General features: G+C 41.7%; 1 protein-coding gene across 1 annotated transcript; it reads right to left on the minus strand.

Moving 5' to 3' along the window:
• Window positions 1-12,596: 12,596 nt before the first annotated feature.
• On the minus strand, window positions 12,597-18,204 carry LOC106817286. The gene is made up of 3 exons (XM_014821945.1): window positions 18,144-18,204; window positions 16,858-17,148; window positions 12,597-13,991 (listed from the first exon to the last, which is right to left on the minus strand). Exons 2-3 carry the CDS (start codon window positions 17,136-17,138, stop codon window positions 13,232-13,234), a joined length of 1,041 nt encoding a protein of 346 aa, XP_014677431.1. The 5' UTR covers window positions 17,139-17,148; window positions 18,144-18,204; the 3' UTR covers window positions 12,597-13,231.
• Window positions 18,205-20,371: the final 2,167 nt, after the last annotated feature.

Genomic DNA, 20,371 nt, shown 5'->3' on the forward strand with positions numbered 1-20,371 from the left:
ATTTTTATAGTAAATTAATACTATTTTACTAATACAGTTATATTTTAATATTTCAGTTACATTTTTGTTTTGCGTTATCAAGCTCAATAATAATCTACGATGGTATGTAATTAATAGTATATACATATACTAGAGGCCAACAGCCACTCCGTGGCAGCCATGAAGGGCCCACGATGAAGGGCCATGATGGGGGAATTGATTTTCAGTTGAATTTGACTTGGATTTTTTGGATTTTTTGATTGTTTGATTTTGTTGGTTTTTTGATTTTTTTGGATTTTTTGTTTTTTTGGGGGGTCAGAGGGGCTGAGGGGCATTGACAACAGAAACAAGGAGAAAATGGACCGTTAACAGTTGTATCTGTGCTTGAGATGCTTAAATGTATTTTTTGTCTTATATTTTAGTTAAGGAACAGAAACGAAAGATAAGTTCTGCAAACGACTTTAAGGAGGGAGTTGAAAAATTAAACCGGGAGTTCTTTCACCACCAGAAGGAGGTTGAAAACGTTTCATCGCAGCTGAAAAAGAACGCGAAGAGCGTTGGTATGAAGAAAAGCGAAAACAAGAAGAAATGCATAAACAAGACAGACAAGACAGAGACAACAGGAAAATGCAGCATGAGCTAAACATGATGTAAATTCTTTTGACAGGATTGAGGCCACAGACTTCTACCAATACCAGTATGCCTCAATCTCAGTTCAGGCGGCAGACCAACAATATGCTGCAGTGCAACATGAACAAAAACAATTTCTCCCAAAGGGATTGTTTTGCAATAAAAGCAATACATTATGGTATAAAACCATTGCGTTTTATTATTTGTTTCTGGTGCCATGCCCACTCCATTTACATGCACAGTGAATCTAAAATCTCCTATGTCTTTACATTGACTACGTCACGAATTTTCTATGGTAAAATTTGTAAAATTTTTGTTGCCATTTTTTTACATTAAAATTAAGTACTAACGGGACTAAACGTATCGTAAAATTCTTACCTGATAAGATTGTTTCTCAACTAGTTAAAAATCCAAAAAACCTGGACGATTTGATATTATGTTCCTGACATTAATTGCTTGAACCACTGCTGGGCCATCAAAGACTTTGCAATCAAAGTTAGGTGGAACTTCTGGCTTTGCACAGTTCAAGAGATCCAATAGCTGGGACTTGCAGGTTGGTAATCGCAGTTTGCCGTGGTCGCTCAGGGATGGAGGCCATGGGTGATTTTCATGCATGAAGAACTTATCATTGTCGTCACCACGCACTTGGCAGGAGATGTATAATTGGCTGAAGAGGCTGTAGTCGCTCTTTATGTCTTCCAATTGTTGTTTCATCTTCGATTTATTTCTTGCAGTGGGTTGCTTGAAGATCAGGATATTATTCCTTTTAATCGGCTGATGGATGGAACGATTTCTTTCGACCAAAACATTCGTAACATACTCTTCATACTGCTCTTTTCCAAGGTGTTCCATGTTGCGGAAGGTGCCCACTGTAGCCTGGTCCACACAATCATGACTACAAAGTGACATCAGCTCCTTTGATTCTTCAGTAAAGGGATTTCCCATTGTCGTAATTGTAGCACATAGCTTGTTGACCTGTTTCTTGAAGGTCTGCTGTGTAGAAAATCCCTCCTCATGGCTTTTGAAATCCTCCGGATCATCTCCAGAATACTGCTTCTCAAACTCTGTCAGTAGTCGAGCCTGTTCAGGACCACCAACCATCCATCGCTTCAATGCCTTTGGATTCTCTGTCAATCCGATAGCTCCACCGGAATCTTTTATGTTTGCATTGTTTTGTTCATGTGCTTGGTCTAATGGCATAGCACAAAACCTCCTTTGTCCCTTAGGGAAGACCCAAAAGCGCTTTAGCTGCTCCTCAATGCCCTCAGGAATGGTCTTCATGTCTCGCAAATGCACAGGGACCCAGCGAGCGTAGTTCTGGCGGTCAAAGACAAAGAACCATGGTGTGAGTGTCTCAAGTACATCAATGTAGAGGGCGAAGTTTTTTTCACGGTGTGCACGAACGAAGATGAGGACCAGCATTTCCAACTTAAGTACAAGGTCCCAAAATGCGAAGGTCGGACTCTTTGTGCTCATATCGCTTTTCCATGCAGTGAAGGCTTCGTCCTCTTGCTGATTGTCAGACTCATCGTCTTGCATCGTCTGCCGGGCATCATGCTGCAGCTTTGCAAGAGTCAGTGCCGTCACCTGATGCGCGTGCCTTGTCCGGGTTAAGCGCGCTACACGGAGGAAAGAGTCTGCTGTACCTGCCGAGGCAACTTCTGCTTCGGTCAGAGCTGTTGTCCAACCACTGTTTTCCAACAGGTCGCCAAGCACATTCCACAAAGCCATTTCAAGGTGAAGGCCTCCAAACATGATCACGTATGACGTTTCACCATATGTTTCTGGCCAAGTCCACTGCACATACTTGCAAAGAGTGAACAGCGGTTGATCAGCAGCTAATACTGGTATTTGTCCTGGATTCAATCTTTCCGTTTCCCGTTTTACAATTGTCATTCCATGTTTGATCATTGAAATTGTAGCAGCTTTCTCGAAAAAGAGTGGCAGCAGGGCACTTATACCACTTGGATCAGTGGGGTTTGGCTGATCAGATGCATGATAAGCGGCCCATGCAATGTGTTCACTCCTGCCAAGAGTATCTTTAGACAGTAGTTCAATGCTCTGTTGTAGCCATTTGATCTCTTGTCTCCTAGCTATTTCAAGGTAGCTTACGGTATCGGGTATGGCTATCCCTGGTACTTTGATATCTCGAACATTGCATACCACGTCAGGGACAATGCTGTAACTGTCGGGTAGTGGTGGCGTTACTGTATTCTCAGGTGGAATTCTGATAGGGGGTCTGCTTTCTCCGGGATTATCAGCCGTGGGAAACTGAAGGAGGCTCAGGCCTGTTCCATGGAATGATCCCTCCGCCGTTGTAGAAGACAAGTTATGGTCAATGTTGTCAATTACACCCACGGTAAAGATACCTTCACGTAGCTGAGCAGGACACACTGAATTCTCCTGCTCAAATCGTTGACACAGAGCTGCAGTGAACCAGTCTAATATTTCCAAGAGACGTTCATAACTGATACTGAGACCTAGTTCATACAAGTGTGTCATCATCTTTTTGCTGCGGGTGTGAGTATGTATATATAGCCCCATGTACATTGGAAAAGGTGGCTCGCGAACCTTTGTGTGTCTTGTCATGGCACGTTCAGGAGCCCGTTGCTTCGAGTTGAAGAGTACTAACTGGCAAATAGTAAGGCAAGCTTGTGTCGGCATTGCACTTTGATCATTGATGCTGCTACCATATAGAAGCAACGATACCAGAGACTTCAGAATTGCTGGGACTGAGTCTCATTGGCAGTCAGCTGGAAATGAGCCTGCGAAGTTGAAGAATTCCTTGCCAAATATCTCTTGTCTCACTGCTTTGACAACTCGGTTCATGGACAGAGCTTTTTCATCGAAATCGCGTGCAGCCACTGCCGACTTTAATATCTCTTGTAGGCCCTCATTGAAAACAAGAAATGTGCTGTTCAAAACTGTTTGTTCCTGACAGTCCTCATCGAAGTGCGCAAGTAGTTGATCTTTCAGCCTTGATTTATTCACTGTTTTTTCGATGCCAAGAACAGCAAGTCTCTCTTGATACAACGCATGCAGCTTAGTAAGCTTGAACATGAATGTTCCTTCATCAATATTGTCCTCTATGAACGAAATTAGCTCTGCAAATACACGAGACTGAACTATTTTCTCGTCATTGCTGCATTGAGTCTCTCCGTGCTCTTTGCGCATCACACTTCTATAGCGACTCTTAAAGCGGCTTAAGCAGTTATAGTGGTACTGAGCTTCAATAGCTATCAAGTCACCACCAGCTATTCGGGCTAACACGTCGTTGTCCTCCAGCGTTATGGCCATACGTCTCACATTCTTGTCAAGTTCCAATGTACTGCACCTATGAAGCGTGCCAGCACCTTTTCCACAAAAGATACAGTCTTTGCTGAAGCCTTCTTGTGATGTCCGTTTCGTCTTCCTCTTTCCACATTCGCCACCGTCAGTTTTTCGTTTTTTGGTTTGTCGTTCTTGCGTTCTTGCAAGTTTCGAAGGGGCAAATTTGAGGTGGCATGCCCTGTGCCATTTGGCATGGTTTGTGTATAGGTCATCTTCGTGACATCTTCGTGACACACCAAGCTAGCTGGAAGTGCACCCATGCAGTGATCGGAATCCTTGTACATTTTGCACAAAACTCTCATATGCAGACAGTTCTTTCCCAGCAGCAGGGCTCGTCAGATCTCCACCATCTTCTCCGCAAATGATGCAATTTTCCCAGTTCATTCCGTCGTTTTACACCTCTATTGTCTATCTGAAAATCGACACAATATATAACATGTAGGTCGTTTATCAGTCAACAGTAACATATTATTTATAATCTGTCCCTAGCATTGGTTTAATCTCAATATCAATTTTTTGTTCATCATTAGCACACTTTATTGTACAGTTTGAGATTCAAATAGTGGAAAGAAGCACAGATCACATCTCTCTACATCTTTTATGTTAAAATGTGATTTTATATAATATGCCAACAATAACATCAATTTTGGAATATGGCAAAATATGGCCACATATAACATTGGTTAACACCAGGGGTGGCAAAATGCTTTGTCCGAGTTGCCCGAGCCGTACATTTATACGTCTGGGCAAGCGTATGTTTTCAATCCAATTGTCCGTGGACAAGTAAAATATCTGGTTAATAAATGAAAATGAATTTCAAATGCCTAAACTTACTCGTCAATATTGTCGCTTTTAAAAGCGGATGTTTACATGCGATTAACGCGAATAGTGTATTTTGCGGTTCAACTGATACACTGCGGATCTATATATGTAAGGGGAGGTCACTATAAAGGAAATTGTGCGAGTAATTTGTACCGCATTTTAAACTTGCAGTTTTATATAAACAGACGACACATCGTCATCGCAAAACAAAGAAATGGATCGATTTTTGATTAAAAAGTCAAAGTCGGAAGCAAAATGCGAACCACCACCTACGAAAAAGATTAAAAAGGATTATGATAGAAAATATGATTCCACCAAACGACAATAGTAATATAATCAGGTTGCTTGACCTGCACCTATAGTGATCATAGACATGAGTTGCACTTCTCTAGCTCCTTTTGTTTCAAAGTTATTAAACAAAATAGGAAATCTAGAAAGATGCTCGCGGAAAATAAAGTGATTTATACGAAAATTGGGCACCCTCGAAAAATAGTGTCGAAAGGGGAAAATTAGAGCCGGACGTTGGGTAAAAATGACATGTATTTAGTGGTAAAGTTAGACTTGTATATGTGGACTTGTATATGTGTAGATACATATCCAGCAATAGTGGGCACTCTAGTGACATCACAGTCCAGGCGTTTGAGTAGAATTTTCCATCGACCTTTTAATCTGCCAAACGCATTCTCCACAACTACACGTGCCCGACCCAGTTGATAATTGAATGTTTTCTGCTCAGATGTCAGGCTACCATTATCTGTATATGGTTTCAGTAACCAAGTAAGCATGGGGTATGCTGCGTCCCCAAGAAAAACCAAGGGGATGGGTTTACCATTTATCACTTTTTCCCAATTCGGAAGGAGAGTGCCATCCATACCGTCATTATAAAATGACGAATTGGCAAAGACCCTGGCATCATGAACGCTGCTGGGGTATCCTGTGAAAGTATAGAGAAATCTATACCGATAGTCAACAACAGCAGTCATATTTACACTATAATATCCCTTACAAGTAGTCTTTGTGATCCTCCTGTGGAGCAATTATAGGGATATGGCTACCGTCGATGGCACCACAACATTGGGGAAATCCCCATTTAAGTTCGAATCCAGTTATTATTTCCCTTAGAGCATCTCCTGTGGGTACCTTAACATACAACTCGGTTAGTTCAATCCGCGCCAAGCATGTTTGGTTTGTTATGTGGCAGGCAGTCGATCTGGCAATCCCAAATAAGTGTCCAATTGAACGGAATTCTATATTTGTACTTAGCCGCCATAACTCTTTTTTCAACAGGAATTGCTTTCCTCGTCACAGTGTTCATCTTTCGTACGACATCTTTTAGTGCATTGCATATAACCTGAAAATACACAATAAAATTGTTTAGGAACTGTTGCAACAAGGAGCAAAGTCAAGTGCTTTTTTAACATTTCTGAAAAAGAAAATAATAACTTATTAAATAATAAGAACTAGCCTAATATTCACATAAAGACAAACATACAGGCACTGGAAAAAGCCTGAAAATCAAATGTAATCAAAATATTTTAATAAATAAAAATTACTCCTTCCTTACTGGAGACTGGAGTGGATAGTGGAGAGCTTTCTGAAGAGATTGGGACCATATTTTTTTATTAAATGAGCAAAAGGCCTACCTCAAAGATCCCTTTGGTATTTCTAAAATTCTCCAACCAGTCGTCATCACTCCAGGTTTTCATTACTGTGTTTTCAAACCAACCATACTCGCGAGATCGTACCCACACCCTGCGTGGTAACTTCTCGATATGTTTGTTTTCATCACAGAAATATCTCAGTAACAGTTGTGACTGAAATACAAAAAAATTCCGTCTTTGTCTATTTAACGATTGATAAAATCTAGTCCGGCGTTCGTGGGCCTCCTTTTGATAATCGTCTTCATCTCCAAAGCATTCGTCATGTTCATCTGGATCATCATTTTGTGTAATTATACTGAAGAATTGCAACAAAGGAGTGACATCGTGTTTCCCGCAATTTTTGAAATCAGCGTACTCAAAACCCTCCTAGAGCAAATTTTCATGCTTCTTTCCAAAAGTGCACACTTTAAGTAAAACATGTCACATATCCGCCCCACTATTTGTTAACAGTCAACAAATCCTTGTTGACCTGTCCTCTTGAGGGTCAAAAGGTTATCGGACACTTACTCTTCGTGTAACGTTGATTTTTACGTTACTATGTTATTGTGAAGTTTACAATGTTATTTCAAAGCCATAAACAAGAGAAAGCCAGTGTTATACCATGATTCACAGTTTACAGATGATGCGGTCGTATCTGTCCGTGCCTGGTTGAGAAGCGTTTCCCCGATTCTTTCCCGGCTCCTGGCTTATATAGTCAGACACGACCGCGAACCACTCATGCGGCATGCATGCTCCGTCCACACTACCGCGACATTTGCAGTGGAGATTATTGAGTTATAGCGAGATGCGGGCAGTCCAGTTAATTCTATTACAGAGTTAATTTCATTACAGAGAAGCACGGATACTCTAGTTAATTCAATTTCAGAGAAACATGGACATTCTAGGTAATTCAATTACATCGCTGCGAGACACGGGTATGTAACATTATGCAGAACTACTTTGTAGCCACATCACTACGCGTATACCCGCGTATGTAGACTGTTACTGAAAGCAGTGCTCTCTGGGCTCGGCCATGTTTTGCTAGGCACGAATAAATGTGGTCTTACCCAATTATGTTTGGACATCCGATACTTTACAGGGTACTCTTATAAATCCAATTACAGAGAAACACGGACATTCTAGTTAATCCAATTACAGAGTTACTCCGTCGATCCGCTCAAGTCAAAGGTGCCGACGCATCACTTTCTGACGGCCATCGAGCACGACTGCAAAACAGGGGGGAGTTTTCCCAAACGGGGCGCAACGATTCAAACAGGGGGGAGTTTTCCAAACGGGGCGCGCGCGCCCCGTTTGCGCAATGTAGGGAGAACCCTGGACTTGACTTGGACAGGTTGTGTCTTGGACGGCTCTCAGGACTCTCCAGGGCAGAAATTTCACTGGGCTCTCAGCATAAGCTTTATCTTTGGTGCATCATAGTTCCAATGGGGTCCCGCCATTACAAATTACTTGAAAACTTGCTGTTAGTGTCTCATCAATGCCAATGGGCGTCTCAGGATTTCACTAAACTGTCCAGATATACAAAATATCTTCCACTATTTTAACATTGTCCTGTTCGCGTAACGTCTCACGTTACGCGTCTCTCTCTTACGTACATGTACTGTGTGAATTATACTGACCAGTTTCCAATTTTATTGTAGATACTGTTTCGTATCCCGGGAATAACAGTGGATCAGCTGCTGGATCAGCAGGTATGTAAACAATAAGGTTAGCTGTAGGCCTATTATGGATCCAAAAGTGACAAACTACTCTTTACCGCAATCCTGTCAAGACATTGTTATTCTGACATCGTGAAGTTCAAGTTGATGTCATGAAGTCACTGCTGTTCGAATGATATTGATATCTCAATTTTGATAATGTGAAATATTTCAGTCTGTGGCACAGATACAGACATAGAACCACATCTATACTAGGTGATTAATAATAATAATAATAATAATTTATTTTATTAAAGTGCTTACAATGTAAAATCATTTTCAAAGCACTGCACATATAATTAGAATGGATAAAACAGTGAGATAAAACGATAGGAAGATAAAAGATCATAGTCATAGAAAATTTGGTAAAATGCTGAACAAAGAGTGCTCAGCGTCTTCATATTCTTTTTGAATTAATTAACAGAGATTAATTAATTTTTTTTAGAGCAGAGCATTTTTTCGTTGAAACATTAAAAGATCGAAACATCAAACTGTGAGTTTGACAGCTTTCAAAAATACTATATCCGTACTATTTCTTTCATTTAGGACACGATATATCGTTAACTAGTCTATCGAGCATACATATAGCACAAGCTTTATTAAAAGCATATATGGTGAAATGGAATAGGGAACGAAATTATGCCACCCATATTGCATGCTCAATACGTATTACTATCCACTAAGGTACTTCTAAGAGCGGCTATGATGGATCCAGCATCCAACACCATGCCTGTGACTGAGCCAGCCTCCAACATCATGCCGGTGACTCAGCCAGCATCCAACACCACGCCTGTGACTGAGCCAGCATCCAACACCACGCCTGTGACTGATCCAGCATCCAACACCACGCCTGTGACTGAGCCAGCATCCAACACCACGCCTGTGACTGATCCAGCATCCAACACCACGCCGAGGACTCAGCCAGCGTCCAACCTGACACCCGATTGGTTAAATGGTTTGTAATATTTACTGTCTTGTGTGGGAACACATGGATTGATTAGTTGTTTTTAATGGGTTCTCAAAGTTTCCTAAAGGTTACTGGAATGGGTACAACACCTACTGTTGGCTTTTGACAGCAAATGCACTATTGCTGTTCGCATTTGTAATAATTTATTTGAAAATATTTTACCCAGTGGAGTGTAATATAAATGTTGTGTAACTTATATATTCGCTACTCATTACCTTGAAGAATATGACTAAATAGACTCAACAACGTTTATTCCAGCTCTCAGCGATTTAGCAAATCTTCTGAGCCTGGATGAGGAGGAAATCTTTGTTGAGAGGAAACGTTTGCTGGGGGACATTTTCCAAATTTACGCCGATAGTGCCGTATTGGAGAAGCGACTGCATGTGAATTTACTCGGTGAGAAGGGAGATGACTTCGGGGCCTCACAAAAGATCTCCTGTCCACTGTTTGGGTTAACATACTACAAGAGTATTTTGTTGGAGAAAACGCCTGTGTACCTGCTCTTCCTCTCAGCCGAATGCGGAAGGAAAGAGGTAACTTCACTGTCATTGGAAGGCTGTTGACACACACAGCAGCGCTACTTAAAATGATCCCACCTCGCAATAGTAGATGCACAATTATGATGATCGCGTTCGATGAAGATGCCGTATCGGATGAAGTGGTTTTTGAGGATTTTCTACTCTTTCTCACAATTACCCAAAGAACTTTAGTGAAGCTGGTGCTATCAACTCCCGGACAACTTGGGAGGACCGAACAAGATGGACTGCTGGATATATTTTCAGCGTATGGACTTCACGAGTTACCGTCGTGTGCTATTTTGAAGGAACAGCTCATTGCACTCGCCCAAGTCGTTCTTGTGGACAAGTCATTGCCTTTCATTTTAGGTCTAAAAAAAGCATTCCACAGAGCCATGTCGAGGCCTTTTGGAACACACTGACGTTGGACAGTGTTGAGGCTTTGTTCCGCGCAGTTGCCCACTCCCGAGAAAGTGTCTAAGGTTCTCACGGTGGAGGGGATCATCTCACACAGGATGAAGAGAGAGCTATGTACTTCTTCAAAGTGTAAATTTCATCACTGCACCAGGACGACTTGGCTGACCTACTGATGTTTATTACAGCTAGTAAAGTCATGCCGCAGAATATCACTGGAACGTTTACACCTTTAGTTGGCTTGGCGAGACGACCGATCGCCCATACCTGCTCCGATGTATTGGAGCTCCCAACTACAAACACATGTGTGCAGGATTTAAAACGGGAGTTCAGGTCCACTCTTTCCAACGATAAATCTTTTGTTATGACCATGTTGTGAATCATATCTCGGTCAGTTGTGTGGTTAAGGCCACAACCGATAAACGGGTTTGGAGGGTCTATTCTCGTTTTAGTGTCATAATCTATTGTTTATCATTAGCATTTTTTTGTCTTTACTCTTTATTTTATGGCTCACACCGAAGTTCCCACTTGTCAGTATTCGCCATTGTAGCTAGGTGTTGTTACTATCTTTAAAACGGATAGTGATGAGAAGGAGGATCATTGGATATGTTTAGCATGTCATAAGTCTCTGACCAAAGGGAAATTACCACCGTTATCCACCAAAGGGAATAATCTGAAATCAATCAGTATGCCGGTAGAGCTAAAGGACCTCAACACACTTGAGCAGTTTCTTTTGACACCTGTGATTCCCTTCATGAAAATTATATGTCTGCCAAAAGGAACACAGAGGGGAATGCATGGACCTGTAGTGTGTGTGGCATCCAACGTACCCGACACTGTCTCCAAGTTACCACGTTCTATTGATAATAATGGACTTTTGAAAGTTAAGTTGAAGATAAAGCTACAGTACCGCGGTCACCACCTTTACCAACAGGTCCGTACACCTTGTAGCTGATGCATTCCGCTTCCTGCAGCAACAACACCCTTCATTTGCAGACATTCCAAGGGATCATACGCTTGATATCTCCTGTCAAGATGATTCTGCTGCTCTTATAACAGAGTCAAAGCTGCCACCAACTCAATCAGAAGGGGGAATAGAATCGACCGATGTCAGCAGCCCACACACTACTCCAAGTAAAAGCCAAGAAAATCAAGGCGATGCTGTTGATGAAGATGAGGTGAGCGACACCTCAGCTCCACTGGTCACCTGCCTCCAACCCACTGACCTGTCACAATACATCAGCGACACCCAGGAAGATAATATCTTCTGTGTGGCCCCCGCAGAACAGAATTGCCCTCAGTCAATATAAGACAAGGAGTGTCAAGCCTTCCCTCTGCTGTTTCCAGAAGGCAAGCAAACCTATGCTGACACACGCCCAGTGAAACCCACCCTCAGCCAATAAATCAAGAGTCGCTTCTTCTCTGCTGACAACAAATATGCCATGAATCGGGAGTATCTCTTCTACCTGCAATATCTGAAGGAATTCAACAATGTGTTGTCATCAGCCCGTATAAGTCTGAGGAAGGGATCTGGTTATCAGAGTGATGTGACTGTCGGTCAACTGACAAGTGCTGCCTCATTCCGCCAGATGGTTCACCAAAATGAAGGATATAAGTTCCTAACAAAGGTCAAAGGATCAGCACCTTACTGGGAGAAAATTTTGAGGGATCTCTGTGCTATGGTGAAGTAGCTGGGAATCCCAACATGGTTTGCAAGTTTTTCTTCAGCAGATCGTCGCTGGCCGGAGAGAGCTTCTGCTATTCTCAAAGTACAACGTAAAGAGGCACCTGTAAACATGGACTGATCAGAACACTGCAAAATCATTAACAGCAATCCTGTGGTAGCAGCTGCTGTTTAACAAAATGGCCCATCACCTGATAACAGAACTGATCCTATCACCTGCACACCCCCTCTGTCAGGTGGTTGATTACTTTTACCGGATAGAATTCCAACAACGTAGGTGGTCACATATTCATGCCCTGTTCTGGGTGAAAAAGGCACCACAATTGTCAACAGATAAATCACCAGGTACACCAACGCAGCTAATCTTAGCACAGCTTAAATTTACCGTTTTTGCCGTGGTGCTACTTTCTCAAGACTGTTAAGATTTTCTGAAAAAATTTAATGAAAGCAGTAGCACAAATTAGTTTAAATGTATTTTCCAAACATAGACGAGCTGATAGTAGGTATATCTAATAATTTTCTGATGATTTTGACGCGAGGTTGAGCCACTTTAAACTGGTGCTAAGATTTTGTGCGGTGGTACATAACATTAGTAAAGAACCAGAGTTGTTTTTTCCTGGCGACAGCCTACTATTACAACTAGCATGTCTCCTCGAATATCGTGCGTTTGTAAAGCATGCGCTAGAATTAATCCGCGAGTTTTTCAGGAAAAATGTTTGTTGGACGCAAAGTATGCGTGTTCATTTTGCCACATGCGTTTCTGAGTAATCCTCTTTTGTGTTTGTATAAAGAAATATAGTTTTGTATATTTTTACACGGTGCCTTACTGCCATACCTTGCCAAAGTTGTCTCAGGTATAAGGGTGTGCAAACTGGTTTTTACATGCTCGTGATGATGAATGTTTATATCATAGTTATCATGTTACTTTTCTGGGGCATATATCTCAGCATTAAGAAGGGATTTGCCTGTGGATTGGACTTAGCAAGTTCCTGCTAATGTCAACTGCACAACTTTGTGTACAACTGTACTGCGCCAGTCCATAGGAATAACTGCGTTCCTCTAAAAAGATAGGTCATAAGTCAGTCAATATGCAACCAATCTTGTCGCGAGTTTTCAAGGTCTTGACCACTAGGCCACGATCTGTATTTCTGATACACACAAGGTCCATAGGCTGACAGTACACTTCATTTATGAATAGATGTGCTGCTGATTTCGCAGTTTAGATTGGTGCCTGTAAATACTCCAACTTCTGTAATCTGAATGAAAGGACTTTTTTCAAACTATAGAATTTCAATCTTCAAATTTGTAAAATGCTATATTTTCTATTTATTTCCCAGACATCAAACTTATAATATTTGTGTATAATGGATAATCTAATAATTTCAAGTCAATTTGACAAACACACCATCTGAACCAAAAGATATAACCAGTAACAGCAGCTTCAAGCAGTCATACTTAAGCAGCAACGGCAAGCTGATTTGATCAAACTGTGCAAACCTTCAACCTTCCAACGAAAAGTAGGGTCTGACAGTAATCTAAATTGTATTGCCCAGATTCCTGCTCAGGTGTTCTACCACACGCAAGTAAGAATCGATACCCAAAGCATCATTTGCACTTGGGGCAAGAGCTAGATCTCTCTGTATTTCTTGAACCTGTTCCACGGAGAAGGGATGTGAAGGCACATTAACCACGGCTGCCAAACGCTGCAATTCTGGTATCGGAGTACCAAGGTCGATTATGTACCGCTGTTCTGCAGACATTGTGATGCTATTTATCGCTGTTGTCCGGCTGTTTGCATTCCTCAGTATACCACTCGCAAACAGCCTATATGGGGAACGATGGTTGGCGCTCTGGATTGGGTGCCTGTTGTGCTGCTCCTTAAACTCGTCTAATTTCTTCAGGATTACTGGTAAATATGCTAAGTGCAGGCCCAGTAAGTGCAGTTCATTGTCACAATCAAGTAGGTGCTGTTCTTCAAGATACGTAAACAATTGGTAAAATGTTGACAAGCATCCTTGAAAAACATCCACCCAGAGTCTCTCGATGCGTTGGTTGTGCACGCTGGTACCAATCATGGCACTCCCTCGGTTTGCTCCTCTGTGCTGTACCATACATCGGGCTACATGGCCATTCTCCACCCCTTCGTCCATTCTTACCCTGGATGGCAGCCCATATTGTTCGACAGCATTGAGAAAAGCAGCATACACAGTTTCGGCCTTGTTGTTGGTAGCCACCTTTAGGTAGGTAATTAGCCGGCTGTATCCATCAATTCCTCCATGGACGATGAACCGCCATCTGTTTATGGGACAAGTAAAGAGGCTAAGAATAAAATGTGACAAAAGGCGAAACAAGTGCCGCAGAGTGACAGCGCTCATCTGACGTCTACTTAGATCATAAACACACACAGGCACGTGCGCGTACACACACACAGTCACAGGCGCACGCGTGCACACACACACACACAGACATAGAAAAAAACCACACGCACCCACACACAGACACACATCGCTCCCAATGTGTGAATATGTAAACACATGCATCACACTATATTACGTTTGTTAAAGCAACCAATAGATGGCGCTATTGGAAATCGGGTTGCCGACCACCACTTGTGCAACACAATATTTGTGAAACACTGAGTGTATTGCCACCTGTGACTAATTAATTAAAAATGGTAGGTCACCGCTGAAAGAAGAAAGTTTTGCACTCCGTCCGTTAGACCATGTCATCAGAAAATGTCTGATATCTGACCTTTCCCCACTGCCCTTTGACCTGCGAGCTCTAATTTCGCGCTGGTGATGGGTTTCCTCCCCATCACTCTATACACCGCATAGCGAGAGCGTCGGTCAAGCCGTTGAGATTTGTGCCGCAATTCCGTATTTACTCCTATACCTCAAGTTAAGGGGGAAATATTCCCCCTCTATTTACACATCTTGACCTTTGACTCTTGACCTCCGACATGCCGAGTTCTTTTCGCGATCCCCCCCCTACGTCCCGAATATCAAGACCGTACGTAGAGCGGTTAAGATTTGTGCCGCAACTGTTGACGGACGCAGGCACGCACGCACGGACGGACATTCATGCGATTCTACAAGCTGCACCTGACTTCGTCAGATGAGCTAAAAATGAATTGAATGGTCCTCGTCAGCGAACAGTGAAAATGCATAAATTGCATAAACACCACTCTCTAATGATCTTCAACACTATATTTTCCGCATCTCACAGCATCTGTATCTTTCAATTGTACAGTGAAACAAGAGCCGCAGAGCGTCTGGGCTCATCTGAGGTCTGTTGCTACCGTTATAAATGTAACATTTCAGTTATGCGTAGTGACACCTTTGTTAGGCGCAGATATGCAGATACGCAGTTGCCTATCTTTTTCAGCAAACATTTATTATTGCAGAGAGAGAGAAGAGCGAGAGAGAGAGAGAGAGAGAGAGGAGAGAGAGGGAGAGAGTCAGTCAGACTAAATTGTTTATAAACGCATAACACCCATGCGGCGCGCTACTGTATCAGTTACGTCATCGATTGAAATGTACATTCCGATTTCGCCGCGCGGCGTCCAAACTTTCGACGAAGATGGCGGGCAGAGGTAAGGCAGACGCACGTATAACGTACAGATTTCTTCAATGTCGGGGTGGATCAACACATTTCGACTGACAGTCAACCATCGGGCTCTGCAGCGTCCACAAGCCAGCATGCTCCACCATATCCCGACATTGCACACTACTGTAACGTCGACGGAGAGAGCCATGCCAAGGACAGTACAAAACTGGCAAATTTTGGTAGTTGGCCAACCTTTCATTGGTAGGTTTGACGATTCAATGCTGAAATTACTTATCTCAAGATTTAATAAACTGAAGTTAAGAAAGTAATTCTTTCTGCACTTTTGAGCGCAATATACATTTGACCTATCCTGCCGGGACATTCTTCTCACTCTATTCCGATAGATGGCATGCATACGGCATCGTATTACGTAGACTAGTACCTGGTCCCACCTCTCGGCTTAGTTACTCGATGGGGCGCGTAATCGAGGTGGGAGCGAGTACCAGTCTACGTTTAGCCCATGCTGTGATACTATCAGCCATGCTATCAGCCACCCACCTGCGAGGTAGTACTATTTATAGTTGGCCTTAATCAAAAACAGACGTTTGCGTAAGTGCTATTGACATTGTATTCCCAACGTACAGAATCTCATATAGAGAATGAAGTTCATATATGATTTAAGGCGCGTAAACGTTGTTCAAGTAAGTTTTGCATGCAGAATTTTACTGTGAAATTTAAGTCTTCCACGATCACACAAGTACCATCAAACACAGTTCAGTCCTTTGTTAACAGTCAACAAATCCATGTTTAACCCTCCTCTTGAGGGTCAAAAGGTTATCCGACACTTGCTCTTCGCATGTCAGCGGAAAGTACATTTCATGGTCCTTTCAATAAAGCCATAAAAATGGTAGGTCACTGCTGAAACAAAAAAGTTTTTCAATCGCTCCATCAGACCATGTCCTCAGAAAATGTCTAAAATCTGCCATGTGCCCCATTGACCTTTGACCTGTGACCTCCAATTTCGGCACAGTGATGGCTTTTCCTACCATGATGCTATACACCGACTATCACGAGCCTAGGTCGAGCCGTTTAGATTTGTGCCGCAATTCTGCATTTCCTCCCTATACCTTAAGTTAAGGAGGGAATGTTCCCCCTTCTTTTACACCTCTTGACCTTTGACCTTTGACCCTCACCTTCGACATTCCAACTCGTTTTCGGATTACCCCCCCCCCACGTCCCGAATATCGTGACCTTACATCGAGCCGCTTAGATTTGTGCCTAACTGTTGACGGATGGACGCACGCACGCACGCACGCACGCACGCACGCACGAACATGCGATTCTACAAGCTGCATCCGACTATGTCAGATGAGCTAAAAAAAGGCGTGAGGGAGGGGTTATAGGCTTCAAATATTTCATAGGCTCTTATTAAATTGGAGTGAATGGTTAGGGGTGGGGGTAGTGATAGTATTTCTGGCCCTCGAGTGTTTTATCTGACACGATGTGTCTTTATCAGGTCCCCCTATGGGTTATTGCCGGATCAGTGCCTTGTAACAACTAGCATCAGAATGCTGTAAAATGTCCCAACCTATTTAAGGTTCAGAAAAGTTCATACCTGATTAGTTTGTGGTTTCCATCAATGTGCCACAAAGCATTTGGTGAAGGAACGTTGTACGATCGCCTCTGCACAGTGTTACCCCAGCGAAGGGCTACAGCAGCAGGATTAATTCTTATCATTGCTCTTCGAACTCGCTCGTACGGCAACAGTATACCAATAGAGTCCAGTTGTGATCTTGCCCCACGATAACCGATATTCATGTTGCCAGTTGTCAGAGTTTTTAATTTGACATCAAGTGAGGCATCATCCAGCGTTGAGTAGCGCTGACGGATGCTCATTCCAAAGTCTCTGTGAAAAACAATGTACAGAAAGAAATATATTACCCTAAGCAGAAAACATTAATGTTAAAGCTTGCCGTGCTGATAACGGGTAAAGTCTGATTAGTTCAATCCTAAAACTAAGAGATAAGCCATAAGGGTACATATAAGACGTTACTTTTTTCAGATATATGCAGCTATCTTTCAGATACATTGAAGCAACTACTCCGACAGTCAATGTAAAAGATGAAGTTATTCCATATTACCAAAATCACAAATCCAGTATTACTCAGTAAAAGTCGAACCGTTTTATGTAATACTAAGAAATAACTAATGTATTAAACTTTATATAGAAAATGGGTGGGAAAACGGTTTATAATGGAAATAAATAATTTGGGTTTGAGAAAAATTTACAGAAGAAATGTTGTTGATATAAAGCATAAAAAGTTAGCTGAAGTCAATTTTAAAATTCAGTACATTTTACCGTGTGGTAAATTGATATCTAAATGGGATATTAATACATATATGCTCAATGTTTTATACTGTAATAGTCTAGAGTCAACAGGGCATATGTTAGTTGAATGTGTAGAGTTATCGACATATGGGAACATATTTTGTTTTGTTTAAAGTGTAACATTACATGGACCATATAGTTTTATGATATAGCATTGAAAATAAAATTTGTATTGTAATAAATCTGATCATCAGCACTCTTGTACATGTACTGTATGTTCAAATAATGGGTGGTGTGTAAACAACACAATTTGGGGGAAAATTTATATATGGCACAACCGAGTATGTTTAAAAACAGCAGAAAAAGTTGAAATTTGAAATATATGCAAATGCTATATGTCTGCATTTCTATAATTTATCATCTGTGTAAAGTTCAAGCAATTACCCGGTGTTGCAATTATGTCAATGTGTAATATAAAATCTTTTTCGGAAATAAATGATATAAAAATAATAAATACTCTGACAGTCATAAAACACTACAACTTTACTCAATAAATATAATGACCTACATACCTAAATCTTCTCTTCAAAGTTGGATATGACACGCCAAGCAGTCCAGCAATTTCAGTCCCTTTCAATCCAAGCTCGTTGAGGGATTTGAGCTGCTGCTCAGTAATGCTAAACCGTTCGTGACCTGAAGCTGCCCTTTCTTTTGCCGCTTGATACTCTAGACGTTCAGCCACAGGGGTAGCACGCTCGAGATGATCAATAAATAACTACAAAAGATAGAGTATAGTATTGTGAAAAGTTCTAATATATGAAAAACAATTAAACTTTTGATTAATGTCTCATTTTATTCTGGGCAGCAAACTGATTCTGCATTGCTATGAAAATGTAGTCCTCATGGGAAATACGTTTTTGTAGTAACTGAGAATCGGATTTATCCGGTCGCTCTTTGGAGCAATACATGTATTGAAAGTTTCATTATACTATATTAATGTGCTTCTCTGACTTCCCTTCATAATAAGATATTGAGTCTTTGATATATTAATAACTGTTGGGCTCTATGCTACGAAATGAAGACATCAATATTTTATTTTTATATTTATGATAGAAAGTCGGGTACGGGCATCTAGGGCGCTGGTGCCGTGTACAAACAACGAAATACTTACTTGAAATGGGCACCTAATTGTATCTATTGCTAGCCTAAAGTTTCATCGGCCTTGGAAATTGGATTAGCATAGATCTACACAAATGCTTGGCACAAGCGGTATAGCACTGTACTAAACATTAAAACATTTAAAAGTGTTCACCTTTTAGGTTTTTACCTATAGTCTATATGCTTATAGCTTTCCAACATTTTGTCTTTTGATGGGGTGATTAAGGCCACTCTATATGGTATGATATGAATAAGTGGTTCTTATCAATATTAATGACAGGCATATTATCTGCCGATAATATGCAATAATAACAACAGGACGTCGACTTACGTTGCATTCGTTTAGGAGTGCTTGCATCTGATCTCTTTCGATGACGAGGCTGTCTATTCTTGCGAGGTTTCTTGTACACTCCCGCATTCGTTGGACAGCTTGCTGGGGTGTCATTGTTTGCTGCGTATGGGACCGTATTACGTCAGCCACTATGTGGCGAATAGTTCCCAAAAAATCACGTATTGACTGAGAATCCGTGCCATCCATGGCATATCCCTCTCCAGATTCCAGAGACACTCGATACAAGAATGAAAAGTAAATACATCGTAAGTGCAATATTGTGCAGAACAGGTGGCGTTGGCGAGTTTGAATCCGTGCACAACCCTTGTACAGAACCCCTATCACAGAACCTCCCCCCCCCCCGCTCAGCCCAGGCCGCCCCAGTCCCTGAATCATCGAAATTGAGACAGGTGATGTTTTTTAAACGCTAACCAGAAACCTAGCTTGTACTATTATCAGGAGTAAGATAATATAGATCCTATATTATCTTACTCCTGCTATTATACTAATGGTGGGGCTGGGATAGTTCGTAAGTTTTAAATCGATAATCGTATCGAAATTTTTGCACACCAAATATTTTAATGCCTAATCGAACCATGTCGCCTACAACGTACAAGTTTATTAACGGGTAGGCCTACTATCGATGAATCTTCGCTCCCCTAACGGACTAAAGATTCAGTGACTGCAGGGCCATGGCCTCGCCGATATATCATGACATATGCTCATTCAGTCATTGCAGCAACGCTAAAAAATAAGACAAGTTGCTGGACAGGAACTGTACTGCACAAAATCGAATGGGGCCTAGGCGCTACTGAAATAGTGCAGTTTTTGTCAGGCCTGTAACCATGCCGACAGCGCTAGCCTACAGAGTACAGTACAACAAGTAGAACTTGTCAGTACAAGTCAGGCTACTTTAGTACTTACGCAGTTGAGTTACGACTATATGTTGGCTATCATCCTCACATCATGAAGGGTCTGTGTCAGCTAGCTGTCGGCCCAAATATGATTTCCAAATAATGATCTGATACTTTTAATTTGAAATAGTAAGCGTCATGTCGATCTGGATACGAATTATGAAGTTATACATCGATATTAGCGTCCACTAGACGATGCCGCCATCGTTCGGGGGCTTTTCCACACGCTGAGTCTGATTGGTTGGAATTACGTGCATGCTTGTAACTTTACATACACGCGTTTAATTATTTGTAAGACTTTGTCTGATTGGTTGGAATTACATACACGCATTTAATTAATTACGTGCATGCTTGTAACTTTACATACACGCATTTAATTAATTACGTGCATGCTTGT

The sequence above is a fragment of the Priapulus caudatus genome, unplaced genomic scaffold (genome assembly GCF_000485595.1).
Source record: "Priapulus caudatus unplaced genomic scaffold, Priapulus_caudatus-5.0.1 Scaffold1666, whole genome shotgun sequence".
Lineage (NCBI taxonomy): Eukaryota > Metazoa > Priapulida > Priapulimorpha > Priapulimorphida > Priapulidae > Priapulus > Priapulus caudatus.